Source organism: Pollachius pollachius (assembly GCF_949987615.1).
Source record: "Pollachius pollachius genome assembly, chromosome: 3".
NCBI classification, from domain to species: Eukaryota; Metazoa; Chordata; class Actinopteri; order Gadiformes; family Gadidae; genus Pollachius; species Pollachius pollachius.
The window spans coordinates 17,451,626-17,472,010 of record NC_136936.1 but is presented as its reverse complement, the minus strand read 5'-3'; the positions used below and the strand labels follow the sequence as shown (position 1 = coordinate 17,472,010).

Below are 20,385 nucleotides of genomic sequence, written 5' to 3'. Positions count from 1 at the left end.
TTAAAAATGCTTCCTGAGTCTGAACAAAATCAATGATGATGCTAATCCAAAAAAACGATTTACGATTTGAAGCAGATTTGGTCAGCAGAGGACCTGATGATGAACAAGCTTTATGTCTTAGTAAGTTTTACAAAATAGCTGCATCAACTATGCTATAAAATGGATAAATGAGCCTAAATAAAATAAAAACCTTCTCGTAATGTTTGTCGTGGATCACTTAAATCTTTTGATTGATCTTTGGTTTGACATTACGATCCTACCCCTCGTATTTAAAAATGCTATCACTTTTTGTATTGCCACAAGGGCTGCTATTCCTGTAAACACCCATTCAGTTTCAACAAGGGGAGGGCAGGATTGTTGGAACACTGATTAATCAGCAGAGGGCCGGGTAACCATATCAGCCAAAAGTAAGGTGTATTATAGCATGTGTTGATCCAAGAGAGGGAGTCATTTAAATCAAACCAATGGTATTTTATTTCTCCCATAGTCATGAGTCCTCTCGCACTTGCTTACTTGTCACAGTAAAGCTAATGTGTCTGTTTCAAAACTCCCTTAACTCCCTTTTGTGTTAAAAACTAGACATCTGCGCAAATGTTTCAATTTTGACATAAGGGAAGTTTGGCAGAGATGAACGCTGTACATCAGTGTTCTGTGGTAACTTTTTAAATTCAAAGCAAGGTGAAGAAAATTAAGAATTACGCGCATTTCAGAATGGAAACTGAATCTGAAACTTTTATTTCATATAAGATTTTCGTACTCATTAATATTGCATCCTTCAGAATATTCTATACAGAATAGCTCCAAGCATTACATTGATATATTTGTACTGATTTTACAGTAGAAAAGAAAAGTCAAAAATACATATTCCCCTTTGAATTTGCACACAAATAGCAAATTCCAGCAAATTAAGTAAAATGGGTAAATAAAACCCATTTACTTTAACACGGTGCCTCCCAATAAAATAAAAGTAACAGAAATTACAATTTAAATAAATAGAAAACCTGAAAAAGACAATGCCAGTTGGAAGAGCAGAAACCATAATCTATCAATCACTATAAACAAGTGTGGCGGCTGTCAGAAGTGTCAAAATGAACAAATGCTAATATTTTCCCTTAAAATACATTTCTAAAGACTGGTTTTTAAAGGAAATTCTGCTGCTCCATGTGCAGTGCCCAAAGTTGGGCATAGGTGATGACTTGCTGACGCTGGTGATAAGTTATTAAAATGGGAATGTCAGATTAGTTAAGTATACTCGGGTACACTTATAAGGGGCGAACCCAATATACACAAAAATATGACAGCATGTTGATTATAAATCTGATAATGTGACTGTGATAATGAAACTTAACGGCAACGTTTTTGTAAAGCTTATTTAATTTTGTAGGAAAGTTACAGATTAAATTAAACCAACAAAATCAAGTTTATTAAAACAAATAATCAATTTTCTTTTGGATGTCAAAGTAACCAACTATGGCTTTATTAACTTGAAAAAGTCAACATGAAGGATCCATGTGGCATCAGGGCTCATTATCGGTTACGTCTGAACTGAATGACTGGAGGAAGGCACAAATAACCTCAGAGAAAAGAACCCTAAATAACGAACCGGTTGCAGACAATGAAACAGAAACCAAGGCAGAACACAGAACACCTGCCTCAGGAGTACAGGAGGTTTCAAATACAGAATCTATACTTGTGTGCTACTTTGACTAAGACCAAAGCAATGAGCAAATACAATCACCATGATCTGAAACGGTGTGTCGATATTTTAGCTATCACAAAGCACAGGTGGAGAGAATGCAAAGAAGCTACACTCAAAATGCCTGAGTCAATTATCTTATTAACCATCTTAAATATGTCAGTTAATTTCCAAGGAACTGTGTTTACCTTGATTTAACAAAGAAAACAGTTAGGACGACTTTACTGAAAGATGTTTTTTTTTCTTTTAACAAAACATGTAGATGAGACAAAACAAAAGAAAAAAGTGTGCGTTTTGTCCATAGCATGAAGACTACAGCAGAATGTAAGGTGTGAGCAAGTGAAAGTTTTGACAACATTGCTTTTAGCGTAAGAGCAATGCCTCTGTGTCTCGAGAAAAGAGTTTCATGTAAACCAAAAAACAGAGTTGTGTTTATTGGCTTATTTTGCACCTCCAGGCCGCGGGACTCTCTTCCTGCAGCCTCCTCATCCTCTTTCCCAACCACAACCACCAGACCAAGCCAATCACAACACAGACCACAGACTCCACGTAGTAGCCATCCAACGTCGTCACGCAAGCTCCTCCCTCCTTGGCACACAGCTGTTGTAACCGGATAAGAGACAAGGACAAACGGGATAAATAATTTTGCAACTGCAATTTTTTTGTTTTACCTTTCCTACTGCAGCTATTAACTCCATACAACGTATCTGAACTAGAGCGTTTCTCAGGAATGAAAAAGCACCTGTCCCCGAGTCTATCCATCCAGGGAATGTTTCAATCCCCCCTCCCCCAGTAGTAGAAGCGTTTCAGAGGAGGAGAGGATGTGTGAAAACAAAACCTAAGCCACTCAAGTTTTCTGAAAGGTAAACGTAGATAATTCAGGTTCAAATGCAAATAGGAAATAGGATCCGACTGCACACAGACAAGGCTACGTCATTATGCAACAGTGTACGATATGGACTACCGTGGTGAAACTACCAAGATCCGAATATGGACTACTAAAAGGTAGTACGGCTGTGTTAATTGTTGGTGCTGTTGATCGTTTGTTCTCATGCTGCTTCGCTTTAATTGTCCTTCCCTTTCGTAAAGGATGGTCCAGTGTAACCTATGCGGAAGGAAATGAGAAAGGAAACAGGGAGCGCCTTTCCTTATAATGTAGACAATTCAAACAGATACTTCCGGGTCATTTCACTCAGTTTCGGAACCTTCCTAAGCAGAAAGCCTATTGGCCCGCAGCCATAGAGACAGAATCAGATCAACCTCTCGCCTCGCACTTACCGCAGCCTCATCTAGCGAGCCGCAAGTCTGCCCGGCGGCCCCCTGGCATTCTTTGGAGGTCAGGGGGTCCACCAGCCACAGGGCCACGGTGGAGGGCCAGTTCCCTCCCAGGTTGGTGACCGTGTTCAGCAGCGTCATGTAGGTGCCACCGATCAACGGGTCACTCACTTTGGCGTGGAAGGCCATGCAGGCCACGTACATGCTGTACAGCGCCACCTAGTGGTCAAATCAAGGCAGTGGTATAACTCCATATGCACTTGTCAGAATGGTGAGTACAAAATTATGATTATACCTTGTGTATTCTTTTCCTGCATTTGAGCTTTTACAGTATAACCTAGTCATGTGTGGGCCAGAGTTTTACAGAGGGTTTAAGAGAGCCATTTGTCCAGGCTATTTCTTTAATTTGGCAATTCAGTGACTCATCTTTGGAAGAGAAATATAAATGTCCGCAATCGCTAGACAACCCAAGTTACTGAATGCAAACTATGGACAACTATGAGCAAGAAACGTTACTGGATACAGGAGGCCTTAACCCAGAGGCATTGACTGCTTTTCTGGCCTTGATCCAAGTAAGACACAATGCAAGCTTTTATCCAAACCCTGCCTTAGGTGAAAGAAAACCTATTGGCACAGGGATTCAACTCGAAAGCAAAAGACACAATTAAAAGGTCATAGAAAGGGATCAAACCTGATGAAGGGCATAGCTGAACAGCACTAGCAAGTAGTAGTACATAGGGAAGCCTTCTTCCGTCTTCACGCTCGGCGTCAGCCACACCAGTAGAGCGTACCCCAAGCCGATCAGTAACCTGCAGGCACACCACGACCAACCGTTAGGATATTACATAGAACATGTTGTGCCATGAAGGCAATCTCAGAAGCCCTCTTAAACCATTTGAAGACGGTTTACCTATGGGGAGAAGGGACGATATTTTTGGGATGACGGATAACCACCGCAAGACCTCCTCTTCCTTGCACTGATTATTTTGCAGGCGTCACAGGTCCACACGACATTTGGTTAATCTCCAGATATCAGAGCTAATAGATAGCTAAAGCTAAAATCAACCTAGCTATGTGTGGGGAGCTTGTTGAGTTCATGACATACTCCTGTCCGTTCTGCCCCAGTGGGACGAGGTCTTTTTGTCCTACTTTGTGCGGCAGCTGCAATCATTATATGTATGGTTATCCGCACCGGTTGTGGCACTCATTGTGGACTCATCCAAGTCAATAAACGATTGCTATACATGCATTCATTTGAGTTGGGATATTCAGAAAATGACCATTGAAAGCCGTCTTTTAGACAGTAGTACAAAATACATGGTTTCAAAACTAAACCAAATGGTGAAGGAATAAGCATGGTATTTACAGTGCATGTATAGAGACGTGTACAACGTCTCTCCAGAAATCATGGGCCTATTGTTGACAAAATCACGAAGAAGAGTGTGTGCCAACCTGAAGGGGAAGGCTTTGTAGAAGATATCCAGGGGCCGGGGCCCTGCAGTGTACTTGCTGATGATGAGCGGCAGGAGGATCTGCAGGGGTACCATGGGCACGGCCAGTAAGGCCAGCTTCTCCTTGGGGACGCCGGCCTCCACCAGCTTCAGCCCAGTCACTGCATCGGCTGCTGAGAAGCCCATCTGAAACAAACAATACATTAAAGAGATGTTCTAACATTAATATGAGTTCGCCTAGCCTGCCTATGGTCCCCCAGTGGCTAGAAATGGCGTTAGGTGTAAAACACACGCTGTAACGCAAGTGTTGTACACTTCTTTGTTATTTGGATAACCGTTCTGCTGTTGGTGTTACAGCTCATAACACGCAACATAAGGTAGGGGCCTACAATGGGAGTGTAGGGCTCCCATTTGGTGGAAAGACTAGACTGCGTCGGGTTCTCTGGTACTTCCACAACGAGACTCGTAGTGGGGGTTATCTCGGCCATGGTTGGGAGCCCCATGGCGGTGGTGCTGCTCTGGCGGGGCTCAGGCGGGAGACAATCGTGGGCAACAATCCCTTTCTCCTCCCTGTCACCGCTCAGTCTGTAGCCTACATCAGACTGACGTGGAAGTGGACGAACCAGAGAACTCTAAAGCTTTTCAGGGGAGATATAGCTGTGCAACAGTATGTGGGATGTGCCTTGCAGAGCCCCTTTTGAGACCCTAGAGTAAACCTTACAGTTCTGCAGGTTTCTGGCATGTTGGTGTCATTGCTTATAAATTACACAACAAATACACGTTCGGGAAAAAATGTAAACTAAATGATGCAAGTCAGCGCAGCCGGTCTGCCTACAAAGGCCGCCTCCAGCCTACTATATGGGCCGTGTGGTGCCACACATCCCTGCTGGGATGATGAGGAGGTACCTTGGCAGTGAGCAGCAGAGCGCAGAAGGAGAGAACAGTCGGCAACTTGATGATGGAGAACAGGAGCTTGTAGGTTTCCAAGACACCCTGCGTCTCCTTCGCTCGCCTCTTCCCTTGGCCGCGCTCGCTCTCCCTCTTAAAGATGGCCACGAGCGTCGTGGAAATGAGGAACACCACGCCCCCATAAAACAGGAAATCTGCACCGCAAGGACAGATCAGCTGGTTTATCGTTTTTTTTTTTTCATTCATGCAGGAGGCAAATGACAACAACCAAACCCCTTTTCACTTTGTGAAATCACAGATTACTTAAGGACAGTCTTTAGGCTTATCAGACAAGAGATGGGACCATCTTATCCAATGAGGGAGTGTTTATTAAAGTCTTACATTTAAATACAAGGACTATACAAAAATAAACAACAATACACACCAAAACTACAGAGCCACAAATACCTGATAGCGTGACTAAGCCTGTGTCTTTGGGCTCGCTCCTCAGGTATTGGTTGCAGAAGTTGGCCGACTCCAGCGCAAGGAAGAGCACATTGCCCAGGAAGTAGCCTGCCGTCTGGCCCACAGAGTTGCACGTTGATGCGTAGCCCACGTTCTCTCTGGACAACATGGTCAGAGCCCAGCCGTCCACAGCTATGTCCTTGGGGACACAGAGGGTTGATTTACATTAGCAAGGTGACGTCCTTAAGATGTTCGCTAGTAGGTGTCCTGACTTTAGGCAATGTGTGTTTTCAGACCGACTTTGCACGAGGGCATCATTCATTAGAAGGTAGGAGTCACATGTAGAAGTCTACCTGCGTTGCTGCCAGGAAGGACAGCATGAAGAAGACTGCGGTCAGAGTCACTACGTCGGGTCCATGGGAGTCATCGCTCTGCAGCAGTGCGTCCACCGTCACAGAGAGGTAGAGCATGAAGAGACCCAGCAGGTACTGGGTGGGAACCAGCCATGACTTCCTAAAGAGAAAAGGCAATTAGGAATAGTAGTTAGTTTCATCTCTCCCACAGACAAATAAGACAAAAGATGAAATAATGACACAACTCTAGATCTCCCAGCTTACCTCCGGCCAAATCTGCTGAAGTACAGCGCGTCAACAAGCGGAGCCCAGAGTAGCTTCAGGCTAAAGGGCCAAAAGACAAAACTGAAGAACGCTTGGTCCTTGTAGCTGACACTTTTACTCTGCATGATCAAAGGAATGCTACCAGCCAGTCCCAGGGGAATGCCCTGAAGAACATAGAGGAAGAGAAGAAGCAGAATGTTCCCCAACTCCTTCCGTAGTCCTGGTCTGACCTTGGCCGGCCGCCTGTCCTCCTCTTCAAACCCTTGGAGAAGACCCTCTGCCTCCTCTTCAACATCTGGGCCGGATCCTTCCATCTCCCTGTCCTTCATGTTTTCAATTTGGAGGTTGGCTGTTGTCTTCCTCTGCCGGCCGTTCTTGTATCCAACTGAGTCTGACGGCTCCATGATGGATCAGTTGGCATTAAACCACCTGTGTTTTTAGCAGATCTGACAAAAGAATGCATCATGAGAATATATCCTCAACACTGCTTGGCCACCAGTCAATACATCAATAATAACGAAAAGGCAAATTATCATGCAAAACTGAAACAGGTGTCCACATTCTAATGAGATTAAGAATCGTGATTAAACCCTACAAAATGAACCATTAAATCTCAAGGTGAATACATTTGTTTAAAGTAACTTACACAAGTATTAGGAAAACAGTTATCATAGGTATTGTTTGTATTACGCATGCGTACCTGTCGGTAATAGCGAAGCGACAATCATGCCAGATGAATAGGTGATTGACAAATTATGAATCAATCACAAATAGCACGTTATGCTCTAGAGTTCGTTTGTGTCATTTTAACAAAAGAGCAAATGTATAGAATTACTACCGTGTTGTTTCACCTGCTAACGTGAAGATACAACCCATGGAAACAACTACTAATGCAAGGAAGTGCCGCCGGTATGTGCACTCAGCAAGCACTCCGGGTATACTCCGCTGACGTGTCAAACATCGATGAAATACAGTTCCGCTTATGGTGAAATGCAATGTATTCATGGCACAACACACAATTGGAGTAAACATCATCGAAGTAAGAAAGCCATCAAGTATAATCATGTCCTTTGAAGAAATTAGCGATAAATAGGTGATCTATACGTTCAAATGTTTAAATGTCTTGAAAATGGTGTTCTAGTATTAAAACACTAGAACACAAGAGAAAACATTAGACTACTAAATATATATTTCAGAAACTTTGGTAAATGTTCTCTTTATTTATATAATTATATTAGGCCATACAACATATTGAACAAATATGTTGTATAGCTTGCATATTTATATTAATAAATAAATGTGTATGTATATAGGTATATATGTGTGTGCATATATATGTATACACACACACACATTTATTTCATTTATATATATATACAACCATTTATTTCGTTTTTTATTGCATTTTCTTTTTTGTTTAAAGTTATATTTGTTCTTCTCTTTTTAACACTTAAGTTAAATACGAAGTATAGCCTAATATATATGAATTAATTGCAAATAATTCGAGAGATTTCAATGTTCTTTTTTTGAAGGAGGGAGGGTAATGAATGACTGCACGTTCTGCTGTGTGGTATCTTTAATTGACATGTGAAATTGGTTATCTTAACCAATGGCATGTGACACTGCACACAAGCAGAATTGGAGGACCCAAATGGGATTAAGGCTTCATTCAAAGATCAAGTCTAGTTCACAGTAGGTTTTTGCTACAAACGGCACTAATAATATATGTCATAGAACAAAAATGGATAATAATGTTGCTTTACTGGAGGGCAGAGGAGTTTTCAAATGGCACAGGTGTGCACAGCCGGACACTTGCATTGTTTGTGTGGAAGAGAAATTATTTGTGTTTTAAAAAGTAAACAAAAAAGCAACATTTACTGAAAGTCTACAATGGACCTCTTACTTGAAAGTAAATTGTAAAAAAAAATCATAGTCATTCCAATATACCTAATTACAATTCTTATTACTTTCTAAATCGTGTTGTCCTGAATGGACAATCGTGCTTTTCTCATTTTACCTGTAAATGAACCTTCAGTTGAGAAATATGTAGCGAACATACGCACACACACACACACACACACACACACACACACACACACACACACACACACACACACACACACACACACACACACACACACACACACACACTTAACAGTTGTGTTTTAAAAAGAGTTTGGATCATGCATTTTATGATTAGACATCTTTAATTACAAACCTGCCTGATAGGGAATTGTCTGTGAAAAAGCAAAACACAAAACACAACTACGGTCCAGAAAAAACAAGGAATCTTTTGAAATGATACAGTTATGGGACGTTCATTTCAGGCCCCGTAGGCAGCCTTTCTCATTATAGTATTAGCCATTGCTCCTCCCATCAAAGTCATATATATGCCAACTTTCCGCAACGTTAAAGTTAACTCATCGTCAGAGGGATTGACGGTGTGTTCGCAGCGCGGTCCAATCTCACGTCGAGACGGTAGTCGGCGCGCTGACTCAGTGGCTAGCTCTCTCTCTCTCTCTCTCTCTCTCTCTCTCTCTCTCTCTCTCTCTCTCTCTCTCTCTCTCTCTCTCGGAGCTGCGCATGAGATCAGGGACACTAGGGGGGAGAGCTCATTCCATAACACAACCGTCATCCATGGCTCTGTGCAACGGAGATAGCAAGGTCAGTGACTTGACGGTACTACGGCTTACCAAAATGATTCCAGGGAGGGACAGTGGGGGCCCCCGTTGGTCTAGGTGTGGACTGTAACGATAGTCAGTGGACTGACGTTAAGAGGACTCGGTGCTGGTGGAGTCCCCAGCTCATTATGGCCTGTGTGTGTATCCGGGGGAAAGTTGCAGAGCATGCAGCATTGCCCGGGAGTACATCCATGCCTGTTGCAGCAACGTCCCGCCGAGGACGTGTTGCTCTACGTGTCGGCTGTAGAGACTGTGGCCCCGGTCTGGCCCACAAACAAACCCTTGTGTATGTCCTACCAGAGTGGCTGGCCGTCCCGTCGGGTCGGCGGAGCCGCGGTCTCCCGTCACCGCGTGGGTTTAGCATGGCTGTGCTAATTTAGCCAGCTGATTGTGGAACAGCTAGCTGGCTAACGCTCAGCACCACTGTGTTGTACATCCACCCGCAGCCCGCTAAGTGACAATGATTCCGAAAGCGAATTAAACATTCAAGTTAACCCAGTGTTGCAGTTTAAAGAGCACTATGTTCAGCGGGACGATTCACATTAAGCTTCTGTTGAGCCGTTTTGCGTGGTCCGTGACCACCGGGGTGTCTTCTGTCACATAGTGGCGGCTAACGGAGCTAGCCCCGGTGTATCACTGCCGTTCTGACAAGGGATTAGACCCTTCTGTTGGCAGTCTGGCTACGTCTGTGAAGTTTACAGTGGAAGTAGCCATTTCCTTATCATGCCACAATATGCGTGATCTTATTCTATCGTTTGGATCAGACCACGATTCAGAGGTTGCCTAATGCATAATGCAAGCCGTTTTTCGGGGGCTCCAAAGAGTAACTTGTGTGTTCAGTAAAACACGTGGGCTGTGTTACTGCTTGCTTCTAACGTTTACAAATAATATTTATTCTAGTGGATTATCAGTCTTCTGATCTTTTTTTAAATATTTTTTTTACGAACTGGGCGAATCACTGCAGATGGTGAACTGTCCGATCACTCTGTACAGGTTAGGTAGGCTCTTGCAGGCTCTAAATTTGTATCATACTATTGGAGTATTGTCTGCTGATTTGAGTGGATGCAGCACACTTCCCTTTAAGTCACTACGGGAGGTCACATGTCTAGACTTACTTTTTATTGTTGCTTTGACTCAAGATAATAGGTTTATTGTCGAATACTAACTGTAATGCATTGACCATGTTCTCGACTACTCTAAAAAAAACAACTCAACCAACATACCAGTTTAAACAATTTCTGTGCCTTAACCCAAACAAGATTTGTTACATATGTCTGTTTGATATGTGTATTGCTTTGTATGTATATGGCTTTCATTAACTGTGTGTTGGGTTTGTATTTCATCAGCTGGATATCGGCAGCGCTGAACAAAATGGGTCGTGTGAGGGGGCCGTGGTCATCCTGGATGCAGGAGCCCAGTATGGGAAGGTTATTGACAGAAGGGTGCGAGAAATGTGTGTGCGGTCAGAGATCCTGCCGCTTGAGACCCCCGCTTTTCACATCAAAGAACAAGGGTTCAGGTGAGAAGTGTGTGTGTGTGTTGAAGGGGACTAGAAATATCTTGTTGCTTTTTTAATCAGGAAATATAATTTGTATGATTTTCATACATTTTGGACTGGAGGAGTTGATTGAATTGATATTCAAATTAAGTTACTATTTCCATCATGCAGGAAATTTGAAATGATACAAAGCTGATTTGCCATGTAATTTTGTTCATTGTATGGGACATGGATTGAATTGGCATGTTCTTATTCAGACCTTTCCTCTTGCCAATCCACTTATGTAACAAATCCATGATCCCATTCAGAAGAGTCTGTCATAGGATCATGGAATGCGATCATCTCCCTGTTGATAATTTGTACCCCCAACAAAAGGAACAACATCATTCATTCTCTCCTGCTCAGTCAGTAGAGTTATAGGCAAAGCTAAAAGTAATTTCCCTGTGCTCCACATGATAAAGTACTCTGCTGTGGTTTGAATATGAATATGAGTAGATGTGCATAACCCCTGACCCTCCCATTACCCTCCACCTTTGCAGGGCGATCATCATCTCAGGAGGCCCTGCCTCTGTATACGCAGAAGACGCACCTTGGTTCGACCCGGCCATTTTCACCATCGGAAAGCCTGTCCTAGGAATCTGCTATGGAATGCAGGTACGTTCCGTAATCAAAAAAACTCACAAGCACACACCAAATCCAGTGAAACAAGATACTCTTGTTATATTTTTCTGTTTATTCACTAGTGTTCAACCAGACAATCACGTAGGTATATTCACATATTCACCTACAAAGCGCAGCAGCTAAGATAACCAAGTACATGTCCGACCTGTTTTGGTGGCTGCAGGATAAGAAGTTGTTTTTAGCGCAAGGAATATAATACTAGTATGTTATTACTTGCAGTACTCATGATTGTAAATGTATTTTATTACGGACCAAAAGTTAACTATCAATAAGGTCTACAAACAAGTTGTTTTATGAGCCACAATGGCTCAGCTGAAGGATTTTTGAGTATCGGGATATTTTTCCTCAAATGGATGGGACCCTGTGTAACAAATATGATTGGCTGGCTGTAGAACAGAGTTTGTCCTTTTCTGTGTTGAAGCATGGCCTCTTGTCTGTTTCCAGATGATGAACAAAGTGTGTGGTGGCACAGTGCACAGGAAGAGTGTGCGAGAGGATGGGGTTTTCAAAGTCAATCTGGACAACACCTGCTCTCTTTTCAGGTACTGTCATTTCCACATGGACGTGTCCACATTCGCCACAATGTCTTATTTCAGTTAATTTGAACAAGCACAGAGCTCAAGGTCTTGTGTTTCCAGCATACTTCCTGCGCTAACAGAAGAGGAGAAAGGTGCAACAAGAGTCTCACCTAAATGTTATGGTAGCATTACACGGCTTTGTTGAATACTCAATACTGATATAGATACTGTTTATTCCAGCATCCTGGGAAGATGATCACTAGACCTAGAGAATAACATGGGTCTGATGTGTCTCTCTACCAGAGGCCTACAGAAGGAGGAGCTGGTGTTGCTGACGCATGGAGACAGTGTGGACAAGGTGGCTGAAGGCTTCAAGACGGTAGCCGAGTCAGGGAACATCATTGCCGGTAAGTGGATTTAGGTTCTCGCGCATCCAACCTAAAAAGTGTGTGTGTGTGTGTGTGTGTGTGTGTGTGTGTGTGTGTGTGTGTGTGTGTGTGTGTGTGTGTGTGTGTGTGTGTGTGTGTGTGTGTGTGTGTGTGTGTGTGTGTGTGTGTGTGTGTGTGTGTGTGTGACGTAGAATTATTACCGTGTACAGTATCTTAAGATCTGATGAAATGTGCAAAGTTGTAATATGCAGGTCTGTCTGTTTATTTTCCATCTGCTAGGTATTGCCAATGAGCAGAAGAAGCTTTACGGCACCCAGTTTCATCCCGAAGTAGACCTGACGGAGAACGGCACAGACATGCTGCGCAACTTCCTGTTTGAGATCGCCGGCTGCACCACTAACTTCACCGTCCAAAACCGTCAGCAGTCCTGCATCGATCAAATCATAGAGAAAGTCCAGAAGTCTAAAGTTCTGGTAAGGGCCTTGTGTGGCTGGTGAAAAATGACTTGATAATGGAACATTTTCCCTAGGTTAACGCTTCACTTGTGTTGCTGGCTGGAATTACATGGGGGCTATAAAACTAAGACTGGACTTGGTTTTTCCAGCTGAAAGGAGGGGGCCTCCTCTCTGTCTGCCTGCAAACTGGGTTTCTTCTCAGGAGAGCCCAATATAGGAAAACTAGATTAGAGACACACTAGAAGGATTCACTCAAAGCCTATGTTTAATTTTTTGACAATGAGATTCTTTACTTGACGCTCATTGTATTTCGTTTCCTGCCATGTTTTGCATTCATTCACATGCACTTCCTAATGGTACCGCACCATTCGAAAGGATTGGCAGTATTATATGCTATTTTTTTAAGCCTGCTTTAACAACAATGTGGAAAATCAATGGTCAATGGTCTACTAATAAATGTAGTTTTTTTTTTTATGTGTGTTTGAATGAAAACCATGATAAACGTCATGCCGTCATGCATTGGGTCTAGATCCTTCCTAGTTGGTGTATATCGCCCATGTCCCTGATGGTGGGACTCATGTGCTGTCCCCTGGCTAATGGCGGAGGGCTCTGTTTCATGTGTGACGCTGAAGGTGCTGGTGAGCGGTGGTGTGGACTCCACGGTGTGCACGGCCCTCCTCAACAAGGCCCTGAACCCGGACCAGGTGATCGCGGTGCACATAGACAACGGCTTCATGAGAAAGAGGGAGAGCCAGAGCGTGGAGGAGGCCCTGACTAAGCTGGGCATCAAGCTCCAAGGTAAACAGCCTGATGACATGTGTGTGTGTGTGTGTGTGTGTGTGTGTGTGTGTGTGTGTGTGTGGGGCTAACCCAAGGTTATTTGGACACTCCAATCACTTTTACAGGTGATCCCTCATGGTCACCCACACAAAAACGCATTATTCATTAGTCAGATGGCGGTTTTCAGCACGAAAGGCGACAAGCCGCTGTTCCAGAGCCGTCACACGTGTCATGTTCAAGGACACCAGAAGGTGTCAAGGATGGATTTTATTTGAGTACTTCCTGCTCTACCTACAGTACCATCTCCGCTCCCTACCACTCTCCAGTGAGAGGCTGCAGTGGGTGGCTGAAGACTGACCGCTGATGCATCTAAACCATTTTAAGACGATGAAAAATAAATGGTCGTACTGTTTTTCTGGATGGATATGTTTATGCTGAAATAAGTGGCATGATGAATAGGGAAGGCTGGATTGGCACAATATACCAATAAACTTATAGTGGACCTCAAGCAAGGGACGATGTGATCCACAGTTGTCCGTTACGAACTCTGTACTGGAGTTCAACCATAGCTCTTGTATTTGTATTCTCCTTAAGCTACACCGCTCCTTCTTGAGACCAATACATTGACCTTTTTTTTTTCTTTTTTTCTTTTTTTTTCCCCCAGTTGTGAACGCGGCCCACACCTTCTACAACGGGACGACGACCCTGCCCATCTCGGACGAGGACCGCACGCCGCGCAAGCGCATCAGCAAGACGCTGAACATGACCACCAACCCCGAGGAGAAGAGAAAGATCATCGGAGACACCTTCGTCAAGGTAGGCCCACTACAAATTTAGTGCCTCACAATAATCAAATGTCCCTTTTTGTGACATTGTGCCATTCTACTATATTTCGAGCGCTCTGCAGCAGATGGGGGGAATAAATGTATTCATGTAGGAATCGATTCTTATCTTCAAATTCCCTTTTTGTCTTAGGTTTGCCTTTGTGTGTTTTGGATGTTTTTTTTTTTCTGGAGACTGGAGTGTATCCGGAAATTAGCTCTTGTATGTACAGAATCATTTTGACCACCCCTAATTTGTCGTGTGTGCCTGCAGGTAGCCAACGAGGTGATTGGGGAGATGAACCTAAAACCCGAGGAGGTCTTCCTGGCCCAAGGCACCCTGAGGCCCGACCTGATTGAGAGCGCCTCCCAGCTGGCCAGCGGCAAGGCGGAGCTCATCAAGACGCACCACAACGACACCGAGCTCATCCGCAAGCTCCGAGATGAGGTAGACACACAAACACACTTGTTTCCATCCCAGGTGTCCTGGTATCTACAGCTGCCATTGTTGTGGACAATCTTGACAGCCTGGCACTGGTTCTTGTTTTATTTTACTGTTCTTGTCTATGCAAGGCCACAAGACATACCATAATACACTCTTATCTTCCCTGCACGTGTTTAGTTGAACCGCTCCTGTTATTCCTCACTGTCGGAACGTTGCTTCTGCTCCTTCTGTCTTTCTTCAGGGGAAAGTAATCGAGCCACTGAAAGACTTCCACAAAGATGAGGTCCGAGCTCTGGGAAGAGAGCTGGGTTTGCCAGAAGAGATTGTGTGTCGACACCCGTTCCCTGGTAGGTTTGCCAGCATGCGAGCAAACCGCTGGTTTGGACTTCCCTAGTGCAGATCAAACCATGGCTAGCTCATGCCACTATCTGCTTCTGATTCCATGAATTGTTCTTTAATTTCTGTGTTCTGTATCTTGTCAGCCAATGATGCCCCCAACGGCTCACTTTTCCCTGTTGACGATCCCCACCCTTTTTCCCCATACAGGGCCAGGTCTAGCAATCAGAGTGATCTGTGCAGACGAGCCATACATATGCAAGGACTTTGCCGAGACCAACAACATCCTCAAAATCATCACAGATTTCTCTGCCAGTGTTAAAAAGGTGGGGATCCGTGCGTCACTGTACGTGTTAATCTCCGATTTTTTTGACAAACCAGAAACCTTTTTATAAGATAATGCAACAATATAATAATATAAGACTATTATTTCAAACCACTTATGTTTAAACCCTAGCTTCTGAGCATTTTTGCCCAGTGTATTGTAGAAGTATGTTTCCAACTGTGTGGGGATCTCCCCCTCTGCAGCCCCACACCTTACTCCAGAGAGTCAAGTCATGCATATCGGACGAGGAGGAGGACAGGCTCATGCAGATCACCAGCCTTAATTCACTCAGTGCCTTCCTGCTGCCCATCAAGACCGTCGGTGTCCAGGTACCACCAGCAGAGCTTAGTTTTACTGTTAATTTTTCCGTTTTTTTTTGTCTGTTTAACATTAATGAAGTCTATAAACTGTGTGTGTGTGTGCGCTTTGAGCAAATGTTTGCTCACAACCTGAGGAGGCTGGTTGTGTTTTTTTTAGGAATGTAGATGGGGAAACTTGTGCTTTTCCTTGCGTTGAAGGTTTCTCTCCTACTGCACCATAACCATAGCTTAGTGGTAAACCACGTGCCACTCCTCATTGATAAACAGAAGACTCCACTCATTCCATCACTTTGTTTTTCCTCTGATTTCGCAACGTCTTTGTCCCAACCTCAGACACCGCTGACGCTTCCAGATAGGTCTAAGAATAGCTTTTCATGTACTCTCTCCCTCCAAGGGGTTTGAGTGTAAGTTTGAGTCTTACTACTGCTGTCATCATGGAAAACAAGCATAATATTGAGAACCTTGCAGAAACGTTGGCTGCTCAACAGCCGGTCAACGGAACACGATGTTGGAGGGGGTGTCACAGACAGTCACTTCCTGTTTGTAACCGCCAGTCGTTCTAAATTTACCTCAGACCCGTGGGCAGACGGGAGACTTACTCAAGGGACTTTTACTGGCTTGGACATTGAGGATGGGGTTGATGAGTGTATGACGTGCATGGTATTTCAGTTGTCTTTTTCCATTCTTGGATAAGTCTATGTAGCAGTAAGGGGAGAAAAACATCCATTTATTTCCGCTAATTCACTATTATTATTTTTTTATAAAAACCTTTTAAAGCTTTTGCCAGTAAATGTATTCTAAGGCGTTATTATTTTGGGGGCAAAAGTTTACTAAAAACCGCCCTGTCCTCCTGTACGAAGGGTGACGGCCGGTCCTACAGCTACGTGTGTGGAATCACCAGTAAAGAGGACCCAGAGTGGGAGTCCCTCATGTTCCTGTCCAGACTCATCCCTCGCATGTGCCACAACATCAATAGGTGAGCCAGGCACCCCCACACACACAACCCTGCTGACTTCAATAATGCTGCCTTTACACAAAAACAAGCAGCGTCTCGTCGGCAATTAGCAACTGAATAAGTCTCTCATTACTACATCTGCCTGCCCCTCTCTCACCCCCCCCCCCCCCCCCCCCCCCCCAGAGTGGTCTATGTGTTTGGAACCCACGTGAAGGAGCCCCTGACGGACATCACTCCGACCTTCCTGACCACCGGCGTTCTGAGCACGCTCAGACAGGCCGACTTTGTGGCCCACTCTATCCTTAGAGAGTCTGGTAAGTTTGTGGGTTCGAACAAAGAAACCAAATGTAGTTTGTGACTAGATGAGCCATGGTCACAAAGTGTCGGCATAGCATCGTAAAGAACCCGTTTTCTGACTCTATTTGAAAAAGAAGCATAGCGTAGCTGTGGGCTAACTGGTCAACCCTGGTATTGACTTTATTTTCCAAGTCACATCCCCTCCAGCAACGTAACTGAGTTCCAGTTTGTTTAGATTTCTGCGAGTGATTAAAAAAAAGCGGATCACGTTTTTCAAGTCTCTCCAGGTCAGGGAGTCGGGGGAGGATGACTGGGTTTCCAATGCATACAGCCACACATCTTCAGTTATTTAAATTTCAGTTATTTTTCCCTTTGTTGTTTCACATAGTCTGTGGTGTCCGTATTCAGCGATGTGATGCCTTGGTATAACTTGCTTATAAGACCTTTTGCAGGCCCTGAGTTATAAGCATAAATAAATCTAAATAATTGTTGGATCTCTTGGATTAGAACCTTTTACCTCTTTACACAATTGTCTTAACTGTTGTAACAAAATAAATTGAAATCATATATTGACCACTAGAGGTCGCTAGAGCTGCACACTCAATGCCCTGTTCTACTCCCATCCATATCGTGCGCCATTTGAACACACAGGTGTTGTTGTTGCGTTCCCCCGCAGGCTACTCCAGTAAGATCAGCCAGATGCCGATCATCCTCACCCCGCTGCACTTTGACCGCGACGCCCTGCAGAAGCAGCCGTCCTGTCGACGCTCCGTGGTTATCCGCACCTTCATCACCAGCGACTTCATGACAGGGATCCCCGCCACGCCCGGCACCCAAATCCCCGAAGAGGTAAGCCCCCTCGATGGACGTACTGTTGGCTGCTGCAGCTACCGGTGGGGAAAAAAACGGCAGCCCGTTGATGCAGGACTCCCCACTGCTCTTCAGAACAGCAGCCTTTCTGCCACTTATACAGGGAAATGGTTTCCTTCAAGGCTGGCGATTGCTGCTAAACGGATTTCCCCCAAAATTGGGAATAGGTCATTATTAGGGATGCTTGTTTGTCATGGTTTCATTCTGTTCCGTATAGTCAATCATTTCGTTCTGCGTCCCTCCCCTTTTCGTTCAGGTGGTGCTGAAGATGGTGAACGAGATCAAGAAGATCCCCGGCATCTCCAGGGTCATGTTCGACCTGACCTCCAAGCCCCCCGGCACCACGGAGTGGGAGTAGAACCAGCATGAACACACACACGCGCGCACACACACACACACACACGCACACACCCAACCCCACACCACACACACGCAGCCAGTGAGGGCTGGTGAACAGCTTGCCTCTCTCTGTCTCTTTTTGTTTCCCTTTACTCTCTCCGGAATCCAGCCCTCCCTCCTTCCCTCTTGAACATTCCCATGGAAGGCAGGCGGTACTGTGACCAGCGCACGAGCAAAGGCGCTACTACTACTCTTGCCTTCCCTCCATCTTGATATTCTCTACGGTGACTGCCTGTGATGTAATAATGGCAGATGTTGATATTTTATTGACAATACACAACTTTCGGGGGATATTCGTGCGACTGTGCATTTCCTCCTCTCGCTGGGAAAAGAATTGCCGCTCTCTTGTTTGGCAGTTGCCTGCTAAATGCAGTTGAAGATCAAAAGTTCAAGGGTGTTCACGGCGTCCCACCAATTGAATTATTTGGATGTTAAAATAAAATCCTGACAAACATGAATAAAGAGTAAAAGCGGCAAATTAATAGTTAAAATGTTATTCACTGCTTTTTGTTTGCGTTGTCTCCATTTAACTATTTGCTTTTGTTTGTGTTGGAGTTCTTACTTTCCACCTGTATACTGTGCTGTCAGAGGCCATACATGCCTGTCTTAAGGTGAGAACAATTGTGACCAACTTACTTTTTTTTCCTTTTCCATTTGCCAAATGTAAAATAAGCTGTTACCGTTCTAGACTTTGCCGATCCAATTCAACCATCAGTAGATCATTAAAAAAAGGAATTGATCATTGCTTTACCCAACATGGACTACAGTCAACCTGAAGACAGGTCTTTAAAATGCAAATATATTACTGTGCAGGAGGCCAACATGTTGGCTGACCTTTTATTTGTGCCTGTTCTGTTTCTTCTCATGCTCTCCCCTTTTTTGTTCTTGTTTTCTGTACTGGCCTTGGTGTTTGTTTCCGAAATTGAGACTATTGAGTTGTTTTGCTCACCCGGCAATATGTACGCTTTTTAAGAATAACAAAATGATAAGGACTAACCAAGAAGTAACGCTTAAAATGAATTTATAACTGCAGAGTTTGTAAAGGTTGTATGAAATCCTGTCAAAACTGTCATTGTTATTTGGCCGCCCACTTATTGTTGTACACGGGCCATCTTTTGCACACCCTTTTTATCTCCGGAGCCTTGGCGCTTTATGACCCCCCATATGAAAAGAGCGCAGTGGTGCCTGTCCCCTATTGTCTGTCCACCGTAGAGCTCACGGTACCCCATGTCACGACTCCCCGACTTGACCACCACAAACACATGGATATCTCTTGTCACTGTAAAAAAAAAAAAGTAAAACTAAAAAAAAACTAAACATTTAGTCAGGTGTAGTGTCGCCCGTCAATTAGTCCTCATGGAATAAAGCGCTCAGGTTTAACTGAGTTTTAGAGTTTATTTAGCTCACGATGTAACCATTGGAGACCCCTCACAATGTGGTTCAAGTCTGACACCTCACAGTTGTGTTCACTCTGTGTCGACCACCTGCTCATTTTCCATTTTTTAAGTGGCAACAATACCCACAATGCGACATTAGACTCCCTTAACTTGTCGGCAAATGGCAAACGAAAATGTTTCTACGGCTTTGGCCTTTTTATACGTGTGTATTTTATGATACATATGTCTCCTTAACACAACACCAACTTGGTATAAGGACATTTAATTTTGTAGTTGGATTTTATTGCAATATTGACAAGGTTAAGTTATGCAAATCTATGTTGGATGTTACTTTATTTTTATTTTTTGAAAGATGTTCAATGCTCATTTTCATTAGTAACGTGCCTCAATCCAAGTCACCGCATGCAGTTTCAACTAAAATGGCATTTGTATAATGACAAACTGAGCTTTAATAAAGAAGTCCATGTTGAAATCTCTATAGCAATTCCACTGTGTTAACATAATCTTCACTGCAGGCTGAAACCCTTGGCCAACCCTTATCGTAATTGGCATGCGGATCATGTCTGCAGGATCTAATTGATATCGTGCCAAAAGGCGCTCGCGTGCCCATAAAGATCACGCAGTGTGTTCAGACTACTCTTATCAGGGACATGTAAAGCAAATCATTCTAATACCATATTTTATTATTTGGCCTAACATACGTGATAATTTCATGGCGCTGTAGACCTGTAATGCATAAGCCCATTCGGAATTCAATCAAATGGATTGAGTAAAAATATGCATACGCCAATATTAATCGGGTGTTAATTGTTTTCGGTATGACTTC

The 20,385-nt window shown here is 43.9% G+C and overlaps 2 protein-coding genes across 5 annotated transcripts; one reads left to right on the top strand and one right to left on the bottom strand.

The window, feature by feature from the left end:
* Positions 1–735: 735 nt before the first annotated feature.
* slc33a1 (solute carrier family 33 member 1) lies at positions 736–7,309 on the bottom strand. 3 transcript variants are annotated; one of them, XM_079732314.1, is made up of 9 exons: positions 7,244–7,309; positions 6,393–6,838; positions 6,129–6,288; positions 5,779–5,974; positions 5,329–5,525; positions 4,424–4,608; positions 3,663–3,780; positions 2,975–3,190; positions 736–2,296 (listed from the first exon to the last, which is right to left on the bottom strand). In XM_079732314.1, the coding sequence occupies exons 2-9, from the start codon at positions 6,794–6,796 to the stop codon at positions 2,129–2,131; spliced, it is 1,644 nt and encodes a 547-aa protein (XP_079588440.1). In that variant the 5' UTR covers positions 6,797–6,838; positions 7,244–7,309; the 3' UTR covers positions 736–2,128. The 3 variants fall into 3 exon arrangements, with proteins under 3 accessions (XP_079588440.1, XP_079588439.1, XP_079588438.1); XM_079732313.1 differs by having other exon boundaries at positions 7,231–7,299; XM_079732312.1 differs by having other exon boundaries at positions 7,093–7,297.
* Positions 7,310–8,913: 1,604 nt separating this feature from the next.
* On the top strand, positions 8,914–20,016 carry gmps (guanine monophosphate synthase). 2 transcript variants are annotated; one of them, XM_079732311.1, is made up of 16 exons: positions 8,914–9,056; positions 10,420–10,592; positions 11,111–11,225; positions 11,697–11,794; positions 12,074–12,177; positions 12,439–12,632; positions 13,247–13,412; positions 14,059–14,210; positions 14,490–14,663; positions 14,902–15,007; positions 15,207–15,322; positions 15,525–15,650; positions 16,502–16,617; positions 16,780–16,910; positions 17,570–17,742; positions 18,020–20,016. In XM_079732311.1, exons 1-16 carry the CDS (start codon positions 8,976–8,978, stop codon positions 18,119–18,121), a joined length of 2,127 nt encoding a protein of 708 aa, XP_079588437.1. In that variant the 5' UTR covers positions 8,914–8,975; the 3' UTR covers positions 18,122–20,016. The 2 variants fall into 2 exon arrangements, with proteins under 2 accessions (XP_079588437.1, XP_079588436.1); XM_079732310.1 differs by having other exon boundaries at positions 8,961–9,071.
* The last annotated feature ends 369 nt before the right edge of the window (positions 20,017–20,385 follow it).